General features: G+C 51.3%; 1 protein-coding gene across 1 annotated transcript; it reads left to right on the forward strand.

Annotated features, from left to right (window-relative positions):
• Positions 1-4,454: 4,454 nt before the first annotated feature.
• On the forward strand, positions 4,455-17,826 carry Tmem72 (transmembrane protein 72). Its single transcript, XM_013033718.1, has 5 exons — positions 4,455-4,717; positions 12,598-12,664; positions 14,103-14,174; positions 15,981-16,120; positions 16,592-17,826. Exons 1-5 carry the CDS (start codon positions 4,648-4,650, stop codon positions 17,065-17,067), a joined length of 825 nt encoding a protein of 274 aa, XP_012889172.1. The 5' UTR covers positions 4,455-4,647; the 3' UTR covers positions 17,068-17,826.
• The last annotated feature ends 8,546 nt before the right edge of the window (positions 17,827-26,372 follow it).

Below are 26,372 nucleotides of genomic sequence, written 5' to 3' on the forward strand. Positions count from 1 at the left end.
GCAGGTGATGGGGGACATGAGAGATTTGAGCGGGGTCAGTGTGAGGGTCCCCATTTCCTTCTGTTGACAGCAATGAGGGGTGAGGTGTCAGAGAGTGAGGAAGGGGCTGGAGACATCCCAGGATCTTCTAAATCAGCTCCAAGAATCACTCCAGGGACAGATCTTGTCTTGAGTCATGCCCTGGACTTCCTACTACTCTCTAAGAAGCTTCTTTATCATCCCTAATGATGGGAGATGAGCAGGTGCCACATTTCACTGTCTCCTGACTCCCCTGGGTCCCCAGAGCCAGCCCCAGGCATCTGGAATTATTGTACTCCATCAGGGCTTTGCAATTTATGTCCACCCCATCTGGCTTCAATGTCTATAAAACATCCTCATCTTGACCAAGCAGAAGCTCTAAGCAAAGCCAGACAGATCCACAGCCTGTCAGTCAGGGACACGGGTGGCTTAGTAATTAATTGGCGAGTTAAACTAAGGCATCAAATCTTCTCTGGTTCCTTAGTTCTAGCGGCAAAGAGGACACGAACAGGGGAGCCACTGGGCAAATCTTGTCTTACTCATTGCTTGAATGCCGGCATTCAAGCGCCTGTGGCTCACACCTATGCTCAGCAGGCTGAGATCTGAGGATCATAGTTCACACCCAGCCTGGATAGGAAAGTCTGTGTGACTCTTCTCTCTAATTAACCAACAAAAAGCCAGACGTGAAGCTGTGGCCCGAGTAATGGAGTGCTAGCCTTAAGCAAAAAGGCTAAGAGACAGAGTCCAGACCCTGAGTTTAATACTGGAACCAAAAAAAAAAAAAAACAATTGCTTTTGTCTGAGACCTACACAAGCAAACTAGCATCCCAAAGATGGGGCTGGAGGCCTGGCTAGACTTGGTACCCTTCATTGCTTTCCAGGCTTTGCTGTGTCCTTATAAATTAACTTGGATTTCCAGTGCATCTGACTCTGTAGGGCTGCTCACCCCTGTGGTTCAGAGATGCAGCAAGGAGCCACAGGCCCTACCTGAGCTCACCATCTCTTCTCTTGCCCTCTGTTCCCCACATGGCCACATTACTCCAGGAACCAAGCAGCTGGAAGAACAGGTAAATGCGTCAGGAAGCCCTGGGTCTGGCCCGTGGCATTCTAGGGGCTCCTGGAACGCTGTCTTCCGAAATCCTGGCCATCACTGATCTGGGTCAGGAACCCTTTAGAAATGCTGACAGCTAGATCTGAATCATATGACAGGTGCTTGAAAGCCATCTGCAGGGCCTCTCCATCTCCCCGTCACAGCTCTGCCAAGACCCACCCACTGCCCCCTGACCAACTGCACAAACTCAGTCTCCCACTGGAGCTCCAAACTTGCCCCTTCACTCATAACCTCCAGACACCAAACTCCTTAGGATGAAATCGAGCCTGAACTTGAACTCTCCTGTGTGGTATCTATGTCATGACCCTGTCCCGGCACACAGTGCTCTAGCCACTGCTGTAATGTGAATAGCTTCAAACACCTGCCTGCACCGCCTTTCTGGGCTTTCCACCCTCCCCTCCATCCTTCCCTCCTCCTCTGCTTCTCTCAAACCCGTTAAAAACAGAGCTTTCTGGCTCCCTTACTGGTTTCTCTAGGAACCCCAGCTCCTGCTCCCTGGGGTAACTTAGGGGTCAGGTCTGGAGTTCTGGGGGGGTCTTGTTATTCAGCCAAGTCCTATTTTAGGGTCTGGGCCCTGGTTCCTTCTCCTCTCTCTCTCTCTCTCTCTCTCTCTCTCTCTCTCAGATTTTTGAGGAACTTGGCCCACACTGCTCCCTGCCCAAGGGCTCCAATGGGCTTAATGATTACATAGGAGACAGGGTTGAGCTTGTGTCTCACGCTGGGGTTCCTCACACTTCGTTTGCAGTGGGCGCTACCTCTCATCCACCACCAGCTCAACAGCCCCATTTCTAGCCCCCTCACATGGTGGCTCCAGAGAAGCAGGGCACTCTCAGGCTGGCTCTGCCCTTCTCCATCAAAAGGAAGTAAGGTAGGGTGTGTTCGGGCACCACCCATTGGTCAGGCAAAATGCTTGCTGTGGTGACCAGAAACCACCCCTGCTCAGCTGACAGGGAGGGACAGGCACATCCCCATGTCAGCCTGGCATTGCCTGTTGGCTCCTAGGCCCAGACCCCATCCCTTTGCCTAGACTCTCCTAACTCTCCCAACCAGGAGCGCCTCAGAGGGCAGCTCATCATGAAGGCTCGAGCTAGACGTGAAGAATACTTGCCCTTTCTGGAATATTCGACCAGAATGGAGTCACATGCTCATCCTCAAAGACAGCATCTGGGCAGGGAGGTGTGGCCATGAGTGAACTGAGCATGGAGCTGTGTGCAGACCCACTGACGAGGCCCAGCAGCCAGGGAGGCCAGAGCAGACACAGAGCTGATCAATGATCAATTGCTGCTGGCCGAGAAGCAACACAGGATGTGGTGGGGAGTCTTCAGCCTCCACAGGAAAAGGGATCCTGGAGAGCAGTGTGGGGCCATGGAGTCGTCATGCCAGCTCACCATTCGATTGAGTGTGCACCACAGAAACACCCCAGACCTGCCCTGGGGGCAGGGTGTCAAGACATATGAGAGCTTGGAAAGATCAAGCTTGATAGTCAGCTAGGAGACTGAGTTTCTAATAAACAGATAGCCCAAGACAGGAAAAGAGGATGTCAAGTTAGATTTTGTGTGTGCGTGTGCTCACACACCTATGTGTGCATATGTGCACATGTGTGTATGTGTGCATGTGTACATGTGTGTTTTACTGGGTATGAAACCCAGAACCTCACAACTGCTAAGCACCAACTGATAGTTTTTTAGTTGTTGTTCTTTCTTTTTGTGCTAATTCTAGGGCTTGAACTCAAAGCCTGGGATCTGTCTCTTAGCTTTGTCTCTCAAGGCCAGTGCTCTCCCATTTGAACCACAGCTCCACTTCCAGGTTTTTGCTAGCTAACTGGAGATCAGAATCTCCCAGATTTTTCCTGCCTTGGCTGGCATTGAACCATGATCCTCATATCTCAGCCTCCTAAGTAGCTAGGGTTAACTGATACATTTCTAAATTTGACCTTGAAGATCGTATGAGCAGAAAGGTTCTGAAACTCATTTAAGAAGGAAAATATACACAAAAAGTAGTCATTATAGGATGTCAAAATTACTGATTAAATTAAAACATTTTTAACCTAGGCACTGGTGGCTCACACCTGTAATCCTAGCTAGTCAGGAGGCTGAGATCTGAAGATTGCAGTTCAAAGCCAACTTGGGTAGGAAAGTCTGTAAGACTCTTATCTCCAAGTAACTAGCAAAAAGCCTGAAGTGAAGGTGTGGCTTACATAGTAGAATACCAGCCTTGCGCAAAAAAGCTAAGGACAATGCCCTGGCCCTGAGTTCAAGACCCAGTAGTGACACAAATAACAATAATTTTAATAGTAAACAGTGCTTCTTGATTAAATGAAGGTATGTCAACTTTTGCCAAGGAAGAAGTAAAGAGCATATAAACATTTCATCCTCACTAGGGTGGGTGGGGTTCCGTATCCTTTGATGATTTTGTGTCTGTTCACACAAGCAAATAGAGTACAGATTTCAAAGAAAACACCAGGCAGGATACTACAACTTGGTATCATCAATCCAACACAAAAATTAATAAAATGGGATCCAGTGAAAGCCCATCACGGCCCCACTTTAGGAGCTGGGGACCCTGAGTTCTGGGGACAGCCACACACATGCTCAGAAACAAACCCTAGTCTAGTCACTCTACCCATCTGTTTTTGTCAAAGCTACCACAGCTCATACACGACCTTGGCTCCCCCCCCACAAGGTCATCCAGTTAATTATTGACATAGTGCATCAACTCTGAAATAATCATGAGTTCCCACATCCCACACTTCCTAGATTCACATCAGGGGGGAAAATATGGTCCCATAAGTGTCATCAACCTGAGCTACTCCGGTCAGAGTCCAGGTCTACCAGAATAGAAAATAGAAAAGCTTTCTAATCCGTCTTCACACAAAGGAAAGGAGCTTGGGACTCATTTCAAAAAGTTGTTTCAACTAGTGATTTAAAGACATATTCTCTCTCTTTCTCTCTCTCTCTCTCTCTCTCTCTCTCTCTCTCTCTCTCTCTCTCTCTCTCCACACACACACACACACACACACAGATCTGTGCAAGCATTATCTTTCCAGGCATCTAGCAGGTATAAAGTCTAGGTATAAACTACGTCTCTCTCAGCACTAGGAAGGACCTGGGCCCCTCCCTCGCTCCTCAGCTCCCTCCTCCCAGCCACAAGCAGTTAATTGCCTGCCCCAGGCTGCCTCCAGCCCAGCCCTAATCGGCCTGATCTCAGGCAGTTGGCTGCACAGCTCCATACCAGGCTGGGGCTGAGCACTGAGCAGCAGGAGCATTTTTCCAAGGTAATGATTAAGCTGAGCTCCTGGCAAGGGCACAAGCTACAAAGCCAGGAAGGTGAGCCCCATTCACACCTCAGCTCTGCTGGAGTGGCCACGACTGGTTGGAAAAGGCAGAGCCCCAGGGCTCAGGGGCCCTCCGCCAGCACCCAGCAGCCACGGCCTCTTGTCTGGGCACACCTGAGTGTGAAGTATTGCAGGACCAGAGCTTCTGCTGCCCCCCTGCATCTCTGCCCTCACCCGTGGCACCATGAAGCTCCAGGGCTTCTGGACTGGGCTGGAATACACCTGCCGGCTCCTGGGCATCACCACCGCTGCAGGTAAGACCTGCCTCCTGGCCACGGTCTCCCCATCAGGCGTATAGCAGCCAGAGTTGAACCAGAGGGATGGACAGATGAGAGTGGATATAGCTATCACTTTTGTCCTTTAATTTCTTTCCCAAGACTTCCCTCCTTCTAGCTCCTACCCCAAAACGTATACTGTGGAAAGGTGGCAGGTGCAGATAAGCCACAGGCAGGCACAAAGGAGTGCACGGGGGGCCTGGTGCAAGCCTTTGATTGACAGCTCACTCATTCTGTGACCTCGAGAGCCCTCTGCATCCTCCCGTGTCTGTGCAATGAGCCTGGTGCTTTCCCACCCACTGGGAGGGTTCTCAGAGTCGGGGGACTAAAGGAGATGGTGTAAAAGGCTGGGTGAAGGCGGGAGTTGACTACAATGGGTTAACAGAGCTCAACCACAGACCTACATCCCAGAGTGAGAATCCAGTTACAGCTCTGCCCTGATGAGACCAGCGAGGGATGACAATGGCAGTCTTCCTCATGCCACGGGGACCCCAACAGAACATAGAACCCCAAGTCCCTAGTGGAGACCTACTCAGGAGCTCACACACAGTAGGTGCTGAAGGAGAATTCCAAATGGGGCTCCTCTCTGTCTCTATCTCTGTCTTTGTCTCTGTCTCTCTCTCTCTCTCTCTCTCTCTCTCTCTCTCTCCCTCTCCTCTCCTCTCCCCCCCCCACTAGTCACATGGCAGTCTGGGATGACTTTCAGCTAAGTAGCCCCCCAGGGTCTGTGCCTGCTGGGAAGTGAGCATCTATTTTCTTTTTCTTTTATTGTGCCCATCCTGAGGCTTGAACTCAGAGTCTAGACTCTATCCCTGAGCTTTTGCTCAAGGTTAGTGCCACTTGAGCCATTTCCAGCTTTTTTTTTTTTTTAGTAGTTTATTGGTGATAAGAGTTTCATGGACTTCCCTGCCTGGGCTGGCTTTGAACCATCATCCTCAAATCTCAGCCTCCTGAGTATCTAGGATTATAGGCATGAGCCACCAGTGCTCAGCAGAGTATCTATGTGCTGATAAACCCGTAGCTCTGAGCCTCATCTCCCAGAGGACACTGCCCTGCAAAGCCCTTCCTTCCTGCCTCTGGACAAAAGGAGTCTTTCCAAATGAGAAAGGGCCTCATCTCAGACTCTGGCCTCCAGCCTTGGCACTGTCATGGAGCAGATACAAGGTCTTGGATCCTCTGGCCCCCTGAAGCTGTGCTTTCTGACCTGAATAACAGGCCTGCTAACCAGGCATTTGGGCAGATCAAGGGTGCAGGAACTGAGCATGGCTAAAAGCAGAAGTCAGGAGGAAGTCCCCACAGCTCAGGCCAGTGTCAGTAGGGAGCTGGGTCATTCCTGAGACAGCAGCCTGGATCAATGGACTGTTTCCCACGCTTGGGTTAAAAGTTAGAAGGGAGAATCATAGAGTCTGGTGCAGGTAAACTGAGATGAGTCACGACCTTGCCCAAGGGCAGACTGCAGGTCAGCTGAACAGCCAGCCTGGAGTCCTGACCCCTTAACTCCCAAAGGCCAGGACTCTGCCCCAAGCCCTCCCTGTGTCTCTGGCAAGAAGTGATTGCAGAGACCCCATGTAGATAGATTTACAGAAGTGGGTTCTAGCTGGGCACCCACAGCTCATGGCTGTCAGCCTCGCTATTCAGGAGGCTGAAAGCTGAGAATTGCAGTTTGAAGCCAGACCAGACAGGAAAGTCCATGAGACGCTTACCTCCAATTAAGCACCAGAAAAGCCATAAATAGAGCTGTGGCTCAAGGGGTAGAGCATTAGCTTTGAGACAAAAATTCAGGGACAGTGCCCAGGTCCTGAGTTCAAGCCCCAGGACTAGCATCAAAAATAAATAATTAAATAAATAAAAGTGGATTCTAGCTTCCTTGGTAACTATATTTTCCTCTCTGATGGGAAATGATAAGAAAGGTCTCATAGCCCATCCTGAGGAACAGAAAGTGACCTTAAGTAGGTTTCCAACCTTGGGCATCTGGTCTACCACTGTCGAACTGGGTCATCTGCTCCCTCTGCACTGTCAGCTACCAAGAATCCCAGTGACTGAAGCCCCAGCCACACACAGCTGGGGCCAGCTTCCTGCCCGGAAGCTCTTTTTAGATACATTTATCTATCCTCCTAATGGATTTGCTGAAGACAGTTTAAGAGTCCAATTTATCTCAGCCAATGAAAGGCCTTGCACACACATGCACACACACACACATGCACGCGTGCGTGTATGCCCACCCACAGGCACACCACTCTTCTTCGCCACAAACTTTATCTCTATGCAAGAGGCTGCTGTTCATGCTGAAGATGAATCTCCTACTTGGTTTTGATACAAGATCCAGGCTAAAAATAGGCCAGAGTTGCCTGCTAATGGTCAGGCTTTCCAGAGCACGGAGAGCAAGCTGAAAGCTAGGGAAGGCCTCTAGAGCTTTGGAGCAAATCTCGAGTTTCTTCCAGCGTCACTGGGCTTCTGGCTTATTTCCAGTGTGTAAGATTTGCAAATTCCTTATTCCTTTAAGCCTCTTTTTTTGTTGTTGTTGAAATCCTCTGTTGAAAAGTTCAGGCTCCACGGTAAGGGTACTTTAGAGGAAGAGGAAATGAGACGAAACAGATAGGTACTATGCAGAAACCCCAGAGGTAGGAGGGCTCTGGCTCAGGCTCCCCCTGCAGGTAAACCCATGTAGGTTTCCCAGAGGCTAGGAAGCCATGGGACTAAGGGCTCCCAGAGTGTCACCTGCAGGAACCAGGCCATCCTGAGAGGCTACAGCCTCTGGTGTAGCAGCCTCCTCCCCAGGCCTTGAAGACAAGAACCAGGCTGGTAGAGGTAGGCACACAGGTCCTGGGCACTGCCCATAGAGGGTAAGCTGCATGGTCATAGCTGTAGCAAGCCCTGCTGACCACTGGGCTGTCCCCTCCCCTCTTTACCCACCCCATTTGGATAAAACCTCCTTAGGATGTCCAGTCCTAAGGTCCTGAGGTCCAGGCCTATACAAGAAGTTTTCAATAAATAACACCACCAAACTCAGGTAAATAGATTACAGGCAGACTGGACCTACCCAGTGTGTCCCCTGGAATGGTCATATGAATTCCAGGCCATTAGAGGCTACACCCCTACACACACACACACACACACACACACACACACCAGTATCTTACATGGACTCATTACCATTACCTTTCTGACCTGGAAAGGTGTTGGGGTAGGCATGCTTATGGCCTATGTTCGTGTGAAAGTGTGTACACCTACGTGTATGACCACATACACACACATAAGGCTTCCTCCTCCATGTGCAGATTCAGGAAGAGCTGCCCCTCCATCCCTCAAAGTAGATCATGTGATCTACTTTGTTGTGTTCATCCCAAGTATGAGACTTGGGCCTTAGCAGAATCTCTTCCTATACACAGAACTGGTTAGCTGGTTAGTTAGTATGTTCATTGGGGGTTTTCTTTTGTTTATTTTTGTTTTTCTGAGTCATGGATTCACTGCGTAGCACAGGTTGGCCTTGGGCTGTTCATGGAAATGATAACCAGCCTCTACCTCTCTAGTGCTGGGATCAGGCACACACCCCCATGCTCAGCTTGTGATTAGCTTCCAGTGCAGACCAGACATGAGACTCAGGGCCCTGGGACACAGATTTTAACTAGCTAGGCCACAGTGGTCCAGGGTGGAGCCTGTCCTGTGGGCTCAGCATTGAGGCTGATGCCCCAGCCCTGGCTGAGCAGGTGAGGATAGCTTCCCTTTGAACTTCTGCAGTGCTCATCTCCAGAGGAAGCCCAGGCCCCCACCTGGCCCAGGCCAGAAAGAGAATAAGAAAAGCCCCTCTGCATGTCACATCGTGTCCTGCTCTCTGGGGCTGGAGTGAGGGGAGGATGAGACTCCTGAATGTAGAGGGTTAGCCCTCTCCTTCTAACCAAGTCCCTGCATACCAATAGGCATAAGCTGCCCAAAGCAGGTCAGCCCAGAAAACACATGCAGTACTTGAATCAGACCTTCTAACTTCCCTCAGAGCAGAGGCTTGTCTTTGTTCTTGGTGGTGTAGCTGATGAATAACACTATTATTCAGTGTTCATTTTGAGCCAAGCTCTGGGGGTACATGTTTTAAACACAGAATATGCAAAATATCCCTCCCTCTCTTCCTCTATTCTCCTCCTCCTGAAAGACAATAGGATTTGGGTCAAGTGTTTGTGTGTGTGTGTGTGTGTGTGTGTGTGTGTGTGTGTGGTCAGGTTTGGGCTTGAACTCAGGGCCTGAGTGCTGTCTCTAACCATGAGCCTCAGCCTCCTGGGAAATTAGGAGGAACACAAGCATGAGCCACCGAGACCAGGCTTAGTCTAGGCAGCTTTGCTGTCTGGAAGCCAGGCAGCTATTGGCTTATGAAGACTGGCCTGGGTAGGGTGATAACGGGCCATTCAGGAGACTGAGATCTGAGGAATGTGATTTGAAGCCAACCTAGGCAGGAAAGTCCATGAGACTCTTATCTCCAACTAACCACCATAAGGCCCAAAATGGAGCTATGGCTCAAGTGGTAGAGTGATAGCCTTGAGCAGAAAAGCTCAAGGACAGTATCCAGGCCCTGAGTTCAAGATCCAAGACTGGCACACACAAAAGGAGAAGGGGGGAGCAAGGAAGGAAAGAAGAGAGAAGGAAGGAGGGAGAGAAGGAAGGAAGGAGGGAATAAGGGAAGGAAGGAAGGAGGGAATGAGGGAAGGAAGGAAGGAAGGAAGGGAGGGAGGGAGGGAGGAAGGAAGGGAAGGAGGGAGGGAAGGGAAGGAAGGAAGGAGGGAATGAGGGAAGGAAGGAAGGAAGGAAGGGAGGGAGGGAGGGAGGGAGGGAGGGAGGGAGGGAGGGAGGAAGGGGAAAAGAAAGAAGGGGAAGAGAGGAAGGACAGGAAGGAAAATGAAAGAAAGAAAGGAAAGAAGGAAAAGGGAAGGCACAGAAAAAGGAAGGAAGGAAGAGAGAAAGAAAGAAATTGAGAGAGATAAACACAGAGAGAGAGAGAGAGAGAGAGAGAGGAAAGAACACTTGGAAAGAATGTGGCCCCAGTGAGCTACAGTAATTGGATGTAGTTACTCTGGGCCACTTGTATCCCAGCCCAGCCTTGAGATGGGGCCCTGAGCTGGGAAAACCATGAGCAATGTCACCGTGTCCGGAAGAGTTTTGGCCACAATGAGCTCAGTACTAATGGAAGTCAAGGATTAAAATAACCTCACTCCTCCCCATGAGAGGACTAATGGGAACAGTCTGCCTCTTATAATAGTTCTATTAGCATTGTCTACGCAACACCATCAGTCACTAAAACTGAGTGCTCATAACCATCATCTATGCTGCTATTGCCTTCATTATCTAGACCAGGAAGCAGCCTGGAGAGTGGGACTTCCCTGCGCCTGGACCCAGCCTGCCCAAGCCCTCTGCTTGGTCCATCTCTCTATGCAAAACATCCTTCCCCACCCACTGTGCCAGGGAGTCAGATGCTCAGAAGCGAGGTGCCTTGCCAGGCTCTACCACTGGCTGTTGGCCTAGTATTTCTGACGCCTGCTGAATCTCTGAAAGGCAATGCAGAAGTAAACTCTTGCCAGATGCTGATGGCTCACACCTGTCATCCTAGATACGCAGGAGGCTAAGATCTGAGGATCGCCATTCAAAGACAGCCCAGGCAGGAAAGTCCAATTAATCACCAAAATGCTGTAAATGGAGTTGTGGCCCAAGTAGTAGAGCCTTAAGCAAAAAAAAAAAAAAGCCAAGTGAGAATGAAGCCCTGAATTCAAGCTCCAGTAGCCACACCAAAATTAAAAAGGGGGAGCGGGGGGAAGGGACAAAGCAGAAGGCACAAGAGCAACTCTCCCAAGGTCCTGCCACAAACTAGACTCCTTTCTGCCCTCTGCTGGCCACCTGCTGCAGCCTCAGGCAAAGCACTGGGGACCATTGCTGTGAGTGAGCACTGCACCCCCAGCCTCTAACACACAGTCCTGATCACCCATCTTGCCCAAGGTGGGAAAACCTCCTGCCAATTGCTCCGTAAAACCAGTGATGAGCCCGGGCGCTGGTGGCCCTTGCCTGCAATCCCAGCTCCTCAGGAGGTCATTGAGATCTGAGAATCACACCAGCCTGGGCAGGAAAATCCATAGGAGTCTTACCTTTAATTAACCAGCAAAAAGTAGAAGTGGAGCTGTGGCTCAAGTGGTAGAGGACTAGCCTGAATGAAAAAGCTGAGCAAGAGCACAAAGCCCTGAGTTCAAGTCTCAGTGTAAGCATGCTCTCTCTCTCTAGCTCTCTCCTCCTCCTCTCTCTCCCTTTCCCTCTCCCCCTCCCTTTCTCCCTCTCTCTCTCTTCCTCTCCCTCTCTTCCCCTCTCTCTCCCTCTCCCTCTCTTCCTCCCTCTCCCTTTCTCTCCTTCTCCCTCTCTCCCTCTTTCTCTCCTTCTCTCTCCCTCTCTCCCCCTTACCTTTCTCTCTCTCTCTCCCTCTCCACCTCTCTCCCTTTCCTTCTTCCTCTCTCCCCTTCTCTTCCTCTCTCTTCCTTTCCCTCTCTCTCCCCTTCTTTCTTCCTCTCTCCCCCTCCCTCTTGCTCTCCCCCTCCATCCCTCCCTCAATCCATCCACCTATCTGTCTGTCTGTCTCTGAATGTCTCTGCCTCTGTCTTTTTCCTTCTCTCTCTGTCTCTCTCTGTGCCTCTGTGTCTCTGTCTTTCCCTGTCTCTCTGTCTGTCTTTCTGTCTCTGCCTCTGCCTCTCCCTCTCTCTCTCCCTCCCCCCTCTGGTGGACAGGAAACTGCCCATTGCCTGGAGCCCAAAGGCTCAGCCTAGCCTCTGGGTCTTCACTTCACAGCCTGTGACCTTGAGTAAACTACACCTTCATCCAGTGCTCAGAAACACAGCCATACCCCACTGTTTCCTAGACCAAAGTGATCAGCCCCTTCCCACAAGAAGTGAGGAAGCTCCATTTTGGTTTTCAAGGGGCAGCATCTCAACAGACAATGAAGGCCCCCTTCAGTATGGGACACAGGGAATGGAAGCTTATACATTTTTACAGGGAGGGAAGGAAAGGAAGGAGGGAGGGAGGGAAGGAAGGGGGAAGGGAGGAAGGGAGGAAGGGAGGATCAGGACCTTGGAGAAGCAGCCCAGAGCACTGATGAAGGGCCACAATATACAATCCACAAACACCCCTCCATCTCTGAGTGTCCAAAAGGACCTTGGGGTGAAGCTACACCTGTGGGTCCCAGAGTGGTCCCTGCACCTGCAGGAGAGGCCGAGTCTGAGCTGCAGTGTGTGCCCCAGAGCACGCCCCCATTGGGTATTCCTGTGAGGAAAGCGCCAGAAGCCAGCATTCTGGACAGCAGTACAAGAGCACATCCACTCCTGAGGAAAGGAAGGCTTGGCATTCCAGAACCATCTCCCACAGTGAGAGGACAGGAGGGGAGGCCGGGCTCATCGCACACCCCAGGGTCTTTGTGGGCTCTGGGTCCAAAGAAATGCACCTGGGCCTGAGATAAAGCCACAGTGCTGCAAATGGGAAGGAACACTCCCCCCAGCCTTCATCCCCCCCAGCCCTGCCGCAAGCATGAGCCAGGCACGGGAGGGGGTGCAGACAGACCTCACCACGGCCAGTGACTGAAGCCAGGAGCTCAGCCACCAGCACAGAGGGGATTCTAGAAGCCACAACACACAGAAGAGAGCAGGACGAGGAAGCTCTGGAATGGTGGTATAGACAGGCTCCATGGCAAGACAGACAGATAGAGGGAAAACATCCATGACCTGAGGATGCTGGGGTTTTAGGGGCCACCCAGGAGGTGCCTTGACTCACACCATAGCCAAGGGCCCTGGCAGAGCGGTGCTGTGGTGTGGCACCCAAGCCCACTCTGCTTCTCCTTCACCCTTCAGTGTTGATCGGCGTGGGCACAGAGACTTTCCTCCAGGGGCGGTTCAAAAGCCTGGCCTTCTACCTCCTGTGAGTATGGGTGCCGGGCCCCATCACACTTCCTGTGCTAGCCCCCACCCCAGTCACAGCACAGAGCCCTTCCCATGCCAATTCCACCCCACACTGAGGAAGGAACTGGGGGGGGGGGTTCTAGGATAGAAACATTTTTGGGAAAACTATACCATAAATCAGCTCTCTTAGACTCCTACCCACCCATCCACAGGTCCACTTGCCCATCCCCCACCCACCCATGCATCATCTTTCTACCTGCCCATTCCCTTCCCATCACCAATCCATCTGTCTATCAATCCATCCATCTGCTCATCCACTCACCCATCCATCTACCCAGCCACATATCCATTACCTCGCTACCCACCCATTCACCCATCTGACTATCCATCTACTCAATCATGTATCAGTCTACCTATACACACATCCATCTTCCCACCCATGTATCCACCTATCTACACATATCCCTACTTACCCATTCATTTGCCCATCTATGCATCCATCCATTTGCCACATATCCTACTTATGAACCCATCCATCTGCCCATTCACCCATCCATCAACTCAACCATATATCCTTCTACTTACGCACCCACTCACCCATCCATATGCAAACCCACACCCACCCATAGGTCCATCTACCTACCCACTCACCTACTCGCCCATCTATCTGCCTGTCCATTCACTCATCCATTTATTTAATCATTTATCAGTCTACCTATGCACCCATCCATCTTCCTGTCCATATATCATCTACCTACACACCCACTCACCCATTCACCTGCCCATCCACCCATCTGTCCAACTACTCAGCCACACATCCACACACCTACACATCTATCCATGTCCCCCTCTCCCTACCCATCCATCTACCTAACGGTGCATCTACCCACGCACCCATTCACCTACCCACCCATCCATGCATCCCCTCATTCATTTCTTTCCACAACAAACATGAAAGGAGCTCCCCTGCCTGCTAAGCACAGTTTGGAGACTTATTTGAATTATGCTACCATCACCAAGCTCATGAGCTGCAGACCTCATGAGTTGCTAGGATTACAGGCATGAGCCACAGGTGCCTGGCTCACTCTGAAGGTGTTCAAAGAACAGAGTGAATATTCCTTATGGCTGAGTAGTGGGGGAGAAGGGAAATAACAGTGTTTTCAAGGGCCTACCTTTGAAGCTAGGTGGCCGGGGTCAGTCCTGGGGCCACAGGAAGAGGTCACCCCTGCCAATACAAAGAACCAGGTGCAAATCATGTCACCTACTGGCCATGGCACCTCCTCCTCTGTCTCTGTATCAGGGCTGTGGTATCCAGGCAGAACCTGAAGAATGCTGTCCTGGAGACAAGCCAGCCTATCACTGGAATGGCCCAAAAGGCAAAGGCACTACGAGCAGACAGCTTCATGAAACCTAGGAAGGATCGAGGCACCAGCCTTCTCACCTGTCTCCACCCACAGGTCTATAGGGGTCGCTGTCTCTGTGTGTGAAGGGGCCTACTTTGTAGCTCAGCTGCTGGCCATCTGCTTCAAGTAAGTAGCCTCAGACATAGTTTGAGGAATGGTCCGTCCCCTCCCCCGTCCCTGGGAACTGCTCATCACTGGACCCCGGCATCCAGCAGTCCATCCAGGAGGAAAGCCCTGATGGTGGCTCAGCTTGAGGCTGGCAGCGATCATGTGAAGGTTGCTCTGCTTCCCGGTAGCACGAGTCAAGCATCCTGAGCCTCTGGGCATGGAGGCCCTGCTGCTGAGGCTGCTACACACTGTTCAGAATCTAAACACGCCAGCGACTCACACCTGTAATCCTAGCTACTCTGGAGACTGAGGACTAAAGGAGGTTTGAAGGCACTCTGGGCAGGAAAGTCTATAAGACTCTTATCTCTAACTAACCACCAAAACACTAGCAGTGGAGTTGTGGCTCAAGAGGTAGAGCTCTAAGCCGGGCGCTGGTGGCTCACGCCTGTAATCCTAGCTACTCAGGAGGCTGAGATCTGAGGATCGCGGTTCAAAGGCAGCCCGGGCAGGAGAGACCGTGAGACTCCTATCTCCAATAAACCACCAGAAAACCGGAAGTGGCGCTGTAGCTCAAGTGGTAGAGCGCTAGCCTTGAGCTGAAGAGCTGAGGGACAGCGCCCAGGCCCAGAGTTCAAGCCCCATGACTGACAAAAAAAAAAAAAGAGGTAGAGCTCTAGCCTTGAGCAAAAAGCTCAGGGACAGTGCCCAGGCCCAGAGTTCTAGCCCCAGGACCGAAACACACACACACACACACACACACACACACACACACACATACACACACACTATCATCTGTGTGGCCAAAGGCTGGGGAACAGACCATAGCTCCCAGAGCACAGACAGGCAGGTCCTCAAGTGGCCAGCCAGACCTCACAGCTGCTGAGCACCTGCTGCAAGAGTCACAGAAAGAACTGTACTAGTGACAGTCTCCCCTACAAAAATGTAAGTTCTATTCCCAACCACCCTAAATATAAACTTAGGTGGGGGGGAGCTGCTAGGATCTAACTGCACCCCAGGCTCCCCGGCCCTGAGGCAATTTCCTTTCCTCCTCCCCACCCCCTCCCTTTCAGAGGTGCTGGGAACCACCATCCCCTTGGAAGTGCTTTTATGTTCTCAGAGATGGCCACTGGGGGGCACCAGCGAGCTGTATCAAGCTCACTCACATTCCTGTGAGTGGTCCTCCCTCTCCCTCTCCCTCTCCCTCTCCCTCCCCTCCTCTCTCTCTCTCTCTCTCTCCTCTCTCTTTCCCTTTCCCTCCCTCCCCCATCCTCTCCCCCTCTCTCTAAGCCAATGCAGAGCAGGAAGGGTTTAAAGGCTGGCACTGTCCTCTGAATCGAGAGGCAGGGTCTTGGAAGAAACCCACTCTGCATCAGGCCTCTTCCATTGTCCAGGGCATGGCTCTACAAGTAGGGTGCCGCTAGATTGCCAGCACAGCCACACACGCACGCGCGCACACACACACACACACACACACACACACACACGTCGCTCCCAGTGGGGTGACTCCTATACTGGCACCTTCTCTGCTCTGTGTGGACTCCTGAGTGGGTCTTGAGCAAGCCATTAACCTTCCTTCCCTTCTTCCCAGGAAGACTGAGAAGGCTTTCCGAAGAACAAAACAAAAAGTGTAGAGCCTCAGACACGGGTTAGAACCCATAGGAGCCACAGGGAGAAGGTTCCAGATGTCTGTAACCCCAATCCCTGAATGTTGTTCTGCCAAGAGCCACTAGGATTGCACCCAGAGCCCAGCCCCAGCCTCCCATGACCTTTCTGTGGCTGGGCTTTGCCTCTGCCCTTCCTGCTAACCCTGGAATCCCTCCCCAGGTGTCAGCCAGGGTCCTTGGCCCACAGAGCACGAGAGAAGGCCCATTGGCTGGGCTGCTTCCAGAAGTTTCTGGCCTACATGCTGCTGTCAGTGGCCTGCTTCCTCCACCCTGTTCTGGTATGGCACGTGACCATCCCAGGTAGGCTTGTGGGAAGCAGAGGGCACCGGGGATATAATCTCTGCCCGGGTAGGGGCTGCACAGTGCCTGGGAAGTAGAAGATATTCCATGCAGGAGTGTCCCAAGGGGAGAGCTTCTTGCTGGAAGCCATTCCCCGGAGGGTCCTCTCATGGATCAAGTCTGATCCCAGGTTTCCAAGTATAAAAGCTGGGCATTTTTCTGCCCCCTAATCCTTTTACCTCCTGGAGATGGTTGTGGGCTGCAGAGCCAGCCAGTGACAGTCACTGGTGTCTCTGAAGGGCCTGGCCCCTTAGCTGTCCCTCACACAGCACTGACCCTCCACACTTCCTTTGGCTGAAGTTTGATTCCAGTTGTGGGGGGGGGGGAGGGAAGCTAAGCCACAAGGGCCGCACAGCACTGACTCACTTGCACAACCTCTGGTTCTTCTCCATGGTGTAGATCTAGCTTTCTGAGCATTCAGTTCTCTTCCAGGTTCCATGCTCATTGTTACTGGCCTGGCCTACTTCCTACTGAGCAAGCGGACAAAGAATAAAGCTGCCCCCCACACAGCAACCCCCCCACAGCAGTACTCAGACCCCTCGGGCAGCGTCACAAGTACCACTGGCTCCGGGGACACTGAGCAAACCTACACTTTCCACGGTGCCTTCAAGGAGGGTCCCGGCTCCCTGCTCATCCACATGAAAAGCATCCTGAAAGGAACCAAGAAACCCAGCCCCCTGCCACCTCCACAAACTCTTGTAGAACTGACATTGGAGCCAGATGATCTGCTGGCCAGAAAGAAGCAGGTGCATTTCGAGGACAGCGTGGTGCGAATCATCCCATCCCTGGCCGAGGGTCTGGACGACGGAGACAGTGAGCCAGAGGAGACGGCCTCTGATACAACCCCCATCATCCCTCCCCCACAGGCCCCCCTCCTGTCTTCACTCATGGGCGCTGATTTATTCTGAGCAGCTCTGCTAGGGGGCGCTGCATAGACCCTGTCCAGGTCTTCCCCACCCTAGACTTCCTGCTAACCACAGGCCCTGCTGCATGCTGGGCCTTAACTGGTCAGGTCAAGGGAGCGTTGGGTGTGCATAACAAATCAGTAGTTCTGCAGACACCTGCAGGAAGGCAGGAAGAGAGCCAGCACGGGGTCTTCCCCACCTGGAATGAGCGCCCACTCCTCCTTCGTGGCTGTGAAGATGGCGGTCATGCCTTCCTCAAAGACACCACCAGCCCCCTTCATACAAGGTTGCAGGTGCATTTGCTGCAGCCCCCAGAGGGTCAGAGGATGCCTGCCCTGCCCAAGCCATGGCAACCTCATTCCTGACACAGAGCTCAGACTCCTGGTCCCTTTCCCCCTCTGACATGACCTCCCAGCCCTAAAAGGCCCGGAGGTGCTCTGAGCATCTCCACGGCTGGTGTTGAGAGGGGTTGGCAGAGTCCAGGGTGATGTGGGACTGGCAGGAAGGACCAGGAAGGCAAGCTTTGGACAAACAAGGACTTACAAAATGGCATAAGGAAGCAATGCCCCTCTGTGCTCCAGACCAGAGAGCTGTGCTCCTGCCAGAAGCATGGCTGCAGGCTCCCAGATCCTCCACTACATGGGCTGCTCTGAGAGTCCAAAGACCATGTTGCACATTGAGCCTCTGATCCTAACTCCTCGGGAGGCTGAGATTTAAGGATTCAGGTTTGAAGCCAGCCCAAACAGGAAAGTCCTGAGACTCTTATCCCCAATTAACCAACAAAAAGCCAGAAGTGGGGCTTTGAGTGGCAAAGCTGAGAGACAGCACCCTGGTCCTGAGTTCAAGCCCCAGTATCAGCATACTCACATAAAGGGATGTTGGGAGCCTGTGACCATCTTCAGCAGCCAGGCACAGTGGGCGGGGCTTGCTGGGGGTTGGGACCACAGAGGTGATGACCTGGAAAGACACCCACAGTAAAGCATGGCACACCGAGGTGTCCGTGGGATGGAATGGGTGATAAACTCATGTTTATCTCAAGGGGGAGTGGGGAAAGAAGAGAAAATACAAGGGTAGTGATTAGGGCAAGGTCTCTGCCTTGACCTACCAAAGCGACAATTAACCCGGGATGCACAAAGGTGAGTGAATCAAGTATTTCCTAATGAAAAGATTTGTAGTGTGGTCATGTGTGTGTGTGTGTGTGTGTGTGTGTGTGTGTGTGTGTGCGTGTGCGTGTGCGTGTGCGTGTGCGTGTGTGTGTGTGTGTGTGTGTGTACATTGGGGCTTGAACTCAGGGCCTGAGTCACGTAGCTTTTTCCAAGTGGTAGCATTCTACCACTTGATCCACAGCTCTAATTCTGGCTATTTGCTGGCGATTGAAGATGACCAAGGATTGGTCTTCTTGAGTTGGGATCATCAGATCTCAGCCTCCCCAGTTGCTAGGATTACAGGCATGAGCTGCCAGCACCCAGCCAAAAAGGTGGTCTTGACTTCTGAAAGTTGTGATTGTTCCATGACGCTATGCCCAGACAACAGTCGCTTCCTCCTCCCTGGCCACCTCAGGAGCAGTGGGAAAAGAAAAAGAGCTGTGGGTTCCCATAGCTTGTGAGGAATAAACACAAGACACACATTTCACAGTCCAGATAAGAAACACACTCAGGCCAAGCCCTGGGCCTCACATCTGTAATGCCAGCCACTTGGGAGACAGAGTTCAGGGTTCATGACTCGAGGGCGGCCCAGACAAAAAGCTACACAAACAAATCCAGACACAGTTGCACATGCCTGTAATCCCAGCTATGCAGGAGGCCATGGGTAGGAGGATTGCCGTTCAAGGTGACTCTAGACAAGAAAGCATGAGGCTTTATAATGAAAAATAACTAAATCTAAAAAGGCTGAGGTAGCACAAGTGGTAGAAGGTTCGAGGCCCTGAGTTCAACTGCAGTAACCAGAGAAGAGAAAGAAGAGAAGGGAAGAGAGGAGAGGAGAGAAGAGAAGAGAGGAGAGAGGAGAGAAGAGGAGAGAAGAGAAGAGATGTGAAGAGAAGAGAAGAGAAGCATGTTCCTGGTTGCACATCTTCAGTGTCCCCAGACCTAGCTGCATTGTTTCTGCACACATGTGGAAATAAAGCTGGTCAGCAGCAGCTGGTCAAAGGAGTGTTTTCTTGCAACTCTCCTCACAGGTCAGTGACAGATGGGTAGCAGGCATAGCCCTTGATGGTGGAACTCTTGAGCTAAAAGCTTTGGCTGCTGTGTGGAGAGACTTCAGGTTGGACAGAGCAGTCAGGGACAGTGGGGTGGACTGTGGGGAGAGGAGGTGGGTCCTGGGGCAGGGAAGTGGTTGGAGGTCATGCTCCTGGTGCCCAGCCATCATGATGTAAATGTGATGACCACAGACACCCTAAGACACCCAAGCAGCCTCATCGGTCCTAGCAGCTGGTAATAAGTTGCGAATCTACAGGTACCACGTCACCAATCACCAGGCAGAACTCTTTGTAACCCTAGCCACTCAGGAAGCTGAGATCTGGGGGCCTCAGGTTCAAAGCCAGCTGGGGCAGGAAAGTCTGTAAGACTCTTATCTCCAGTTTACCAGCAAAAAGCTGAAAGTGGAGTTGTGGCTCAAGTGGTAGAGCACTAGCTTTGAGCACAAAAGCTCAGGGACAGCACTCAGGCCCAGAATTCGAAGCCCAGTATTGGCAATAAATAAATAAGTGATGTCACCGCCTCAGCCATGTGATAAACACTTCTATAAAACCAAAGACCACTCATGGATGTGTGTTAGAGGTGAGGTGCTCTTCGAACTTGGACATGTGTTGGCTTGTCCATGATCACTGCTGGTTAAGGGACAGTCTGCTGTGTGTGTAGCTTGACAGGCAATGCTCGCCAACATTCTTCCTGCCACCAACACCAAAATAGTGTGTGTGTGTGTATGTGTGTGTGTGTGTGTTGTTATTTGGCTTGAACTCAGGGCCTGATCGATGTCCCTTAGCTTTTTCACTCAAGGCTGGCGCTCTACCACTTGAGCCACATCTCCACTTCTCTACTTTTGGTGGTTTATTAGAGATAAGAGTCTCACAAATTTTCCTGCCCAGGCTGGCTTTGAACCTTAATCCCCAGATGTCAGCCTCCAGGAGAAGTTAGGATTCTAGGTGCCAGCCACCAGTGCCTGGCTTCAAAGTGCTCTCTGGGTAGCGAGTGCACCCAGCCTTTGATGACTGACTCATTAGTTCCTAAATGGGCTGCAAATGGCCCCAGGAGATTGAGCCACCACCCTCTCCCATTTCAGTTTCCAGCTTCCAGTAAACTAAGCTATTTCAGGCCTGGGCCAGGTTCCCCTTTCCAGAGTGGACCCTGTCTCTTCAGCCATCAGCACCCGGATGTTAGCTCACAGCACAGTTTGCTAAGGGCAAAGGCAGTCTAACCTGGATGTCGGCAGCTGCTCCATTTTTGCAGCTTAATAAGGAGTTGAGAAAGAGATCATAATCTCTCAATGTCTCACAGCATTCATGCCGGCTCCATGCTCTCCTTGCAAGCTTCCACGCCTCCTCCCTTGATATCACCACAGCAGGGACTGGGGCTCCCACAGACACATGTGGGGGCAAAGTAAGCAATTCAATCCCTAGCATGTCCAGGCCATTTCAGGTGAGTCACCTGGGACCCTGAGATTTCTCCAGGTAGATAGAGGAGGTCAGGACATGGTTAAAAGAAGAGGGGAGGGGCTGGTGGCTCATGCCTGTAATCTTAGCTACTCAGGAGGCTGAGATCTGAGGATCCTGGTTGGAAGCCAGCCTGGGCAAGAAAGCCTGTGAAACTAGTATCTCCAATTAACCACCAAAAAGCCAAAAGGAAGCTGTGGCTCAGGTGCTAGAGCACTAGCCCTAAGCAAAAAAGTTCAGGGACAATACCCAGGCCCTGAGTTCAAGCCCCAAGGCCTGAACAAACAAAAATAATAACTAGATAAGCAGAAGGAAGGGTGGAGGATGGGTGGCCAGCCTGGGTGGAGCATGCATGCCAGGATTATGGTTTGTGTATGCTACGCCACTCTGAGTACTAGGCAACCTACACCCCAACAAACAAAGCAGGGCTCCGCCTGCACCCCTTTCCCCACCCCCAGAGCCATCTTTCTTGGGCTTCTCACAAGGGTGGAACCTGGCAAAGGTTGCTTTTCCCTTGGGTCCTGGATGAGCCCCTAGAGAGACTGGTTGCTATGCCTAGCCCTGCTACCTCCAAAATCTGGACCCGTCTCCCAGCCTCTGGGAGGTTGTAATTGGCAAGGCAAAGGTCCCCCAGGACACTCGGGAAGAAGGATAAACATCAGGACGGCCCCTTGGCTTCCTTACAGGACCCCAGGGTTCACTGTCCTCTAGTGCTGAAGGATTTTTACAGGAAACTGGCATAACTGTGCCTCAGTGGATGGCTCATGCCTGTAATCCTAGCTACTTGAGAGGCTAGGATCTGAGGATCTTAGCTTCAAGCCAGGCTGGGTGGGAAAACTCCATGAGACTCATCACTAATTAACCCCCAAAGCCACATTAGGATCTGTGGCTCAGGTGGCAGAGCACCAGCATTGAGCAGGAGAGGGAGGAGGGAAACAGGACAGCAGATGGGCCCTGAGTTCTAAACCCAGTGTACTGACAAAGAGCCACCAACCACATGCAGCCTTCCCAAGTCCCTTGTTTTTGGTCCTAGTTTGTGGCCCAGGTCTTCTAATACCTAGCAATGAGGTAAAGGCTTTGGGGACCTAAAACCCCAGTGGATATTCTGTGTTTCAGCATGGGCGTTTTTCAGTTCCTGATTCTCTGCCTTGGGGCCTCACTGTGGTCACGGGTCCTGCTGCATCTCCCTGATTTCCCCAGCTGGGTCATTCCCAGAACCTCATTCTCTTTTTTTTGGTCATGAGGCCTGAACTCTGGGCCTGGGCGCCGTCCCTCAGCTCTTCAGCTCAAGGCTAGCACTCTACCACTTGAGCCACAGCGCCACTTCCGGCTTTTTCTGCTTAATATGGTGCTGAGGAATCAAACCCAGGGCCTCGGGCATGCAAGGCAAGCGCTCTATCACTGAGCCACCTTCCCAGCCCCAGAACCTCATTTTTTTAATGTTTTTTATTGTACAAATACTGTACAGAGGGATAACAGTTACATGAGTCAGGTAATGAGTACATTTCCTATCGAGCATTGTTACCTCCTCTTTTATGTTTCCCCTATAATCCCTTCCCTCCCCACCTCCCCTGCCCAAGTTCTAAAGTTCATTTTCAACATAGTGTCTTGTACATCTCATTGTTACAATGAGTCAACCTGTATCCTTATTTCAACATTTTGTTATTTCCCTTCCCATCCCCAAATTAGAAAAAATGTATATACAAGATACAGGGCACTGACATCAAATACAGTGAAAACAGGGGTTATACCTTGGGGGAAGGATATACAAAAGAAACAAAAAAATCACATAGTACATTATAAATATGTTAAAAACAACAGCAAGAAAGAAAAAACCTCTTGTGTCCCTATCTTGGGGTTCATTTCGCTAAACATCATCTTATATGGTCATATGTACATAGCTTTTGAGCTTTTCTAGTTGTTGCAGATAAGGGAAACCATGAGACCTATGCAGAACCTCATTCTTAATGCATGATGCTCTCTCTCTCTCTCTTTCTCTCTCTTCTCTTCTCTTTTCTTCTCTTTCTCTCTTTCATGCTAGTACTGGGGCTTGAACTCAGGGCCTGAGCTTCTTTTGCTTCAGCCTCCTGAGTAGCTAGAATGACAGCCATGTGCCACTAGTGCTCCATTAAGCTTCTTGTTTTATTGAGAGAATTCCCAGTAGAGGTAAAATGTAAGTGTAGCAGTTCTATATTCCTATCCTTATTTCATAGTTAAAAACTCTGAGACAGCTGGGTGCTGGTGGCTCACACCTATAATATTAGTTAGTCAAGAGGCTGAGATCAGAGGGCTACAGTTCAAAGCCAAACCAGGCAGGCAAGTCTGTGAGACTCTTATCTCCAAGTTATCATCAAAAAGCCAGAAGTAGGGCTGTGGTTCACTGGTAGAACAACGCTAGCCTTGAGCAAAAGAGCACAGGGACAGCACCCAGACCCTGAGTGCAAGCCCCAAGATCAGTATTTTAACATTTTTTAAAAAAAGATAAAAGAAAAAGTATGAGCCACCAACCTGAGGACCAGCAGCCCCTCCCCGTAGGGGAACAGAGTGGCTCTCACTGTGGACTGGGGGTAAGGTCAACTCAAGGGAAACACGTTTGAAATGCATGGCTCTTGGGTCTAGCTGCTGTCTGGCCGTCCGGGGGCAGCTGTCCCTCCCCCCTGGGAAATGGGCTGCATTCCTTGGGAGCCAAAGCCGCATAGTTGGAAGATACAGACAGCTTCCCCCAGAACCAGCAGTGCACCCTCTGGTCCATTTTCCCACAGTGCCTGGAGGATGGTCTCTTTCGAAAGCCCCAGCTGGACAGAAGGCCTTTGTCTGTGCAAAACGTTCTGAGCTCTCCAGCTCCTTTGTCTCCTCCATCCGGGAAGGCTCCACTTCCTCTGGCTGTTTCACATCCTGGGTGGTGGGACAACAATCCTAATGCCTTGCCCTGCGCTGCCTGTCCGTGGCTGGCTATTCATTAAAATCCTGGCTCCTGAAGGCGCAGGGCACAGCTAGCAGTGAATGAACTGTGGTGACTGCTTTCTGAACTCTGTACCTGGGCACTGTGGCTCATGTCTGTAATTCTAGCACCTCCAGAGGCTAAGATCTGAGGAACACAGATCAAAGCCAGTGAGGACAGGAAAATCCATGAGATTCTTTTATCTCTAATTAACCAGTAAAAAGCCAGAAGTAGAAGTATGGGTCAAGTGGTAGAGCACCAGCCTTGAGTGGAAAAAGCTAAGCAACAGCATGAGGCCGAGTTCAAGCCCCAGTACACTCTCGCTCTCTCTCTTTCTCCCTCCTCTCTCTCCATCACACACACACACACACACACACACACACACACACACACACACATATGAGTTGTCTAAGATGTAGCAGGCTCTGCTTCCTTAGTGGAATCCCCAAGATCTACTCTACTGGGGTGCTGACCTATGTCAGGAGTCCTGCAGATTCTCTGTGTGGCCTCCACCACTGGAGGCCCAACCTTCACTGCTGGAGGCCCAGCCTCCTCTGGAGGTTTTGTTCAGCACACATTCCTTGTTGATACAAATAACCCCATCCCTATCACACGGGGGCCTGGTGCTAAGATCTGGGGTCCCCAGGGTCTGTTTTGCGTTCCTCAATCTGGCAAGAAGGGGAAAAATCAATTACATATCCACTACTAATTAAACACTGGCAGTCTGGACAGCTACTTCTTCAGGAAGCTGATAATAAAGAAGCAAAATATACAGCATGCCAGGGAGAGATGTGGGGGTCTCGGGGGTGAGTTAGGGGCCAGGAAAGACTGATGAGAAACTGATTCATGAGACAAGGCCTGAGATGTTACAGGAAAACACTTGGTCATAAGTCACCAAGGGCAAAGGTCAGGAGGCTGAGTCTGTGACCAGAGCAGAGGGAATGAAGGAGATGGGAGGGGGGTGAAATATGAGAGAAAACGGGAGGTGAGACTGTCTAGGGAAGGGACTGGCAAACCACCAATAAAGACCCAGAATCTAGCTAGCTAGCTAGCTATTTTACTTTTAATACGGCTCCTAGGGTCTGAATGCAGGGCCTGGACACTGTCTCTGAGCTTTTTTGCTGGAGCTACAGCTTCACTTACAGCTTTTTCACTGGTTAAGTGAAGATAAGTCTAACAGACTTTCATGCTCAGGCTGGCTTTGAATTTGAACTGTAATCCTCAGATCTCAGCCTGCTGAGTAGCCAGGGTTATGAATGTGAGCCAAGCCTTTCACATTTTGCAGCAGGGAAAATAGGCCCAGGGGGATTTCAGCCAGCATAAGGTACACAGAACTTAGTATCTTTGCCCCAATCCAGCAGCCAAAAGAGTTAGGCCCAGTCCCACTGAGCTGGGATCTTGGGGCCTGAGACTCAAATCCTAGGGTGATTTTTGTATATGTGAACACCTACATTAAAAAAAGAAGAAGAAGAAGATTTATAGGAGATTCTTAAAATTACCATGTGGGCAGGTGCTGGTGGCTTATACCTATAATCCTAGCTACTTGGGGGGCTAAGATCTGAGGACCATAGTTCAAAGCCAGCCCAAGCAAGTAAAAGCTCTGGGACTCTTCAATTAAACACCAAAAAACCGTAAGTGGAGTTGTGTCCCAAGTGGTATAATAGCATCAGCCTTGAATGCCAAAGCTAAAGGAAAGGGGGGGCACTCTCTAGGTTTACTTTTCTTGCAATGAGAATAGTTCAAGCCTCAGTAAATACATACATAAAATAGTGAACAGGTGACCCTAGAAGGATTTGGAAAGGCAGATTATTTTGAGCTGTAATGATTTGTGCTGGGGTGAGAGGGGTGGGGAGAGAAGTTCAGAGGCCTATGGTCAGGACAAAGAATAGTGAGATAATGCAGAAACTGAAAATGTTTCCATCAGCCCTGTCCTGCCCAGCCCAGCCCACAGCCTGCAAGTCAGCCCAGGCAGAAGTGACTGGTTTGGATTGTGTGTGTGTGTGTGTGTGTGTGTGTGTGTGTGTGTGTGTCCTAGGGCTTGAATTCAAAACTGGTGTGCTGTTGCTGAGCCTTTTCCTTCAAGGCAAGCTCTCTACCACTTGAGCCACAACTACACTTCCAGCTTTTTGGTGGTTAATTGGAAATAAGAGTGTCAGGTATTTCCAGCCTGCCACTTTGAGCCACTGCTCCACTTAGGCCTTTTCTGTAATTAACTGGAAATAGAGTCTCAGGGACTTTCCTGCTTGGGCAACTCAATCCTCAGATCTCAGAGTAGCAGGGATCTAGGCGGGAGGCCCCAGGGCCCCGAGGTCATCTCGCGTTGATTCACCAGATGGAATTTCCTAAACAACGCTGCATTCTCAAAGGCGTCAACTCCGGGCCCCGACGAGCTCCTCCTCCGCGCGTCCCGGGAGCCCGGTGAGCCGCTGGGGCCAGGGACGCGCAGGGAGCCGAGCCGTATGGGGGAAGGGGAGGGACCCTGGGGCCGAGGCGCCCCTCCAGCGCCCCGCACCCGACGCCGCCAGCGCAAAGCCGCTGGGCAGAGCAGCAGCCAGTGTCAGGAAGGGGCGTGGCATGGAGGCGTGGCAGAGGCGATGGGCGGAGCCTTTGGCCAGTTCCATACAAAGGGCGTGTCCGGGAAAAGGGGAGGGGAGTATGAGACAATTCTATTGGCTGGTGCAGGAGCAGGGGCGGGGCGGGGCGACCTCAGCGCAACCA

Source organism: Dipodomys ordii, unplaced genomic scaffold (genome assembly GCF_000151885.1).
Source record: "Dipodomys ordii isolate 6190 unplaced genomic scaffold, Dord_2.0 Scaffold176, whole genome shotgun sequence".
Classification (NCBI taxonomy): Eukaryota; Metazoa; Chordata; class Mammalia; order Rodentia; family Heteromyidae; genus Dipodomys; species Dipodomys ordii.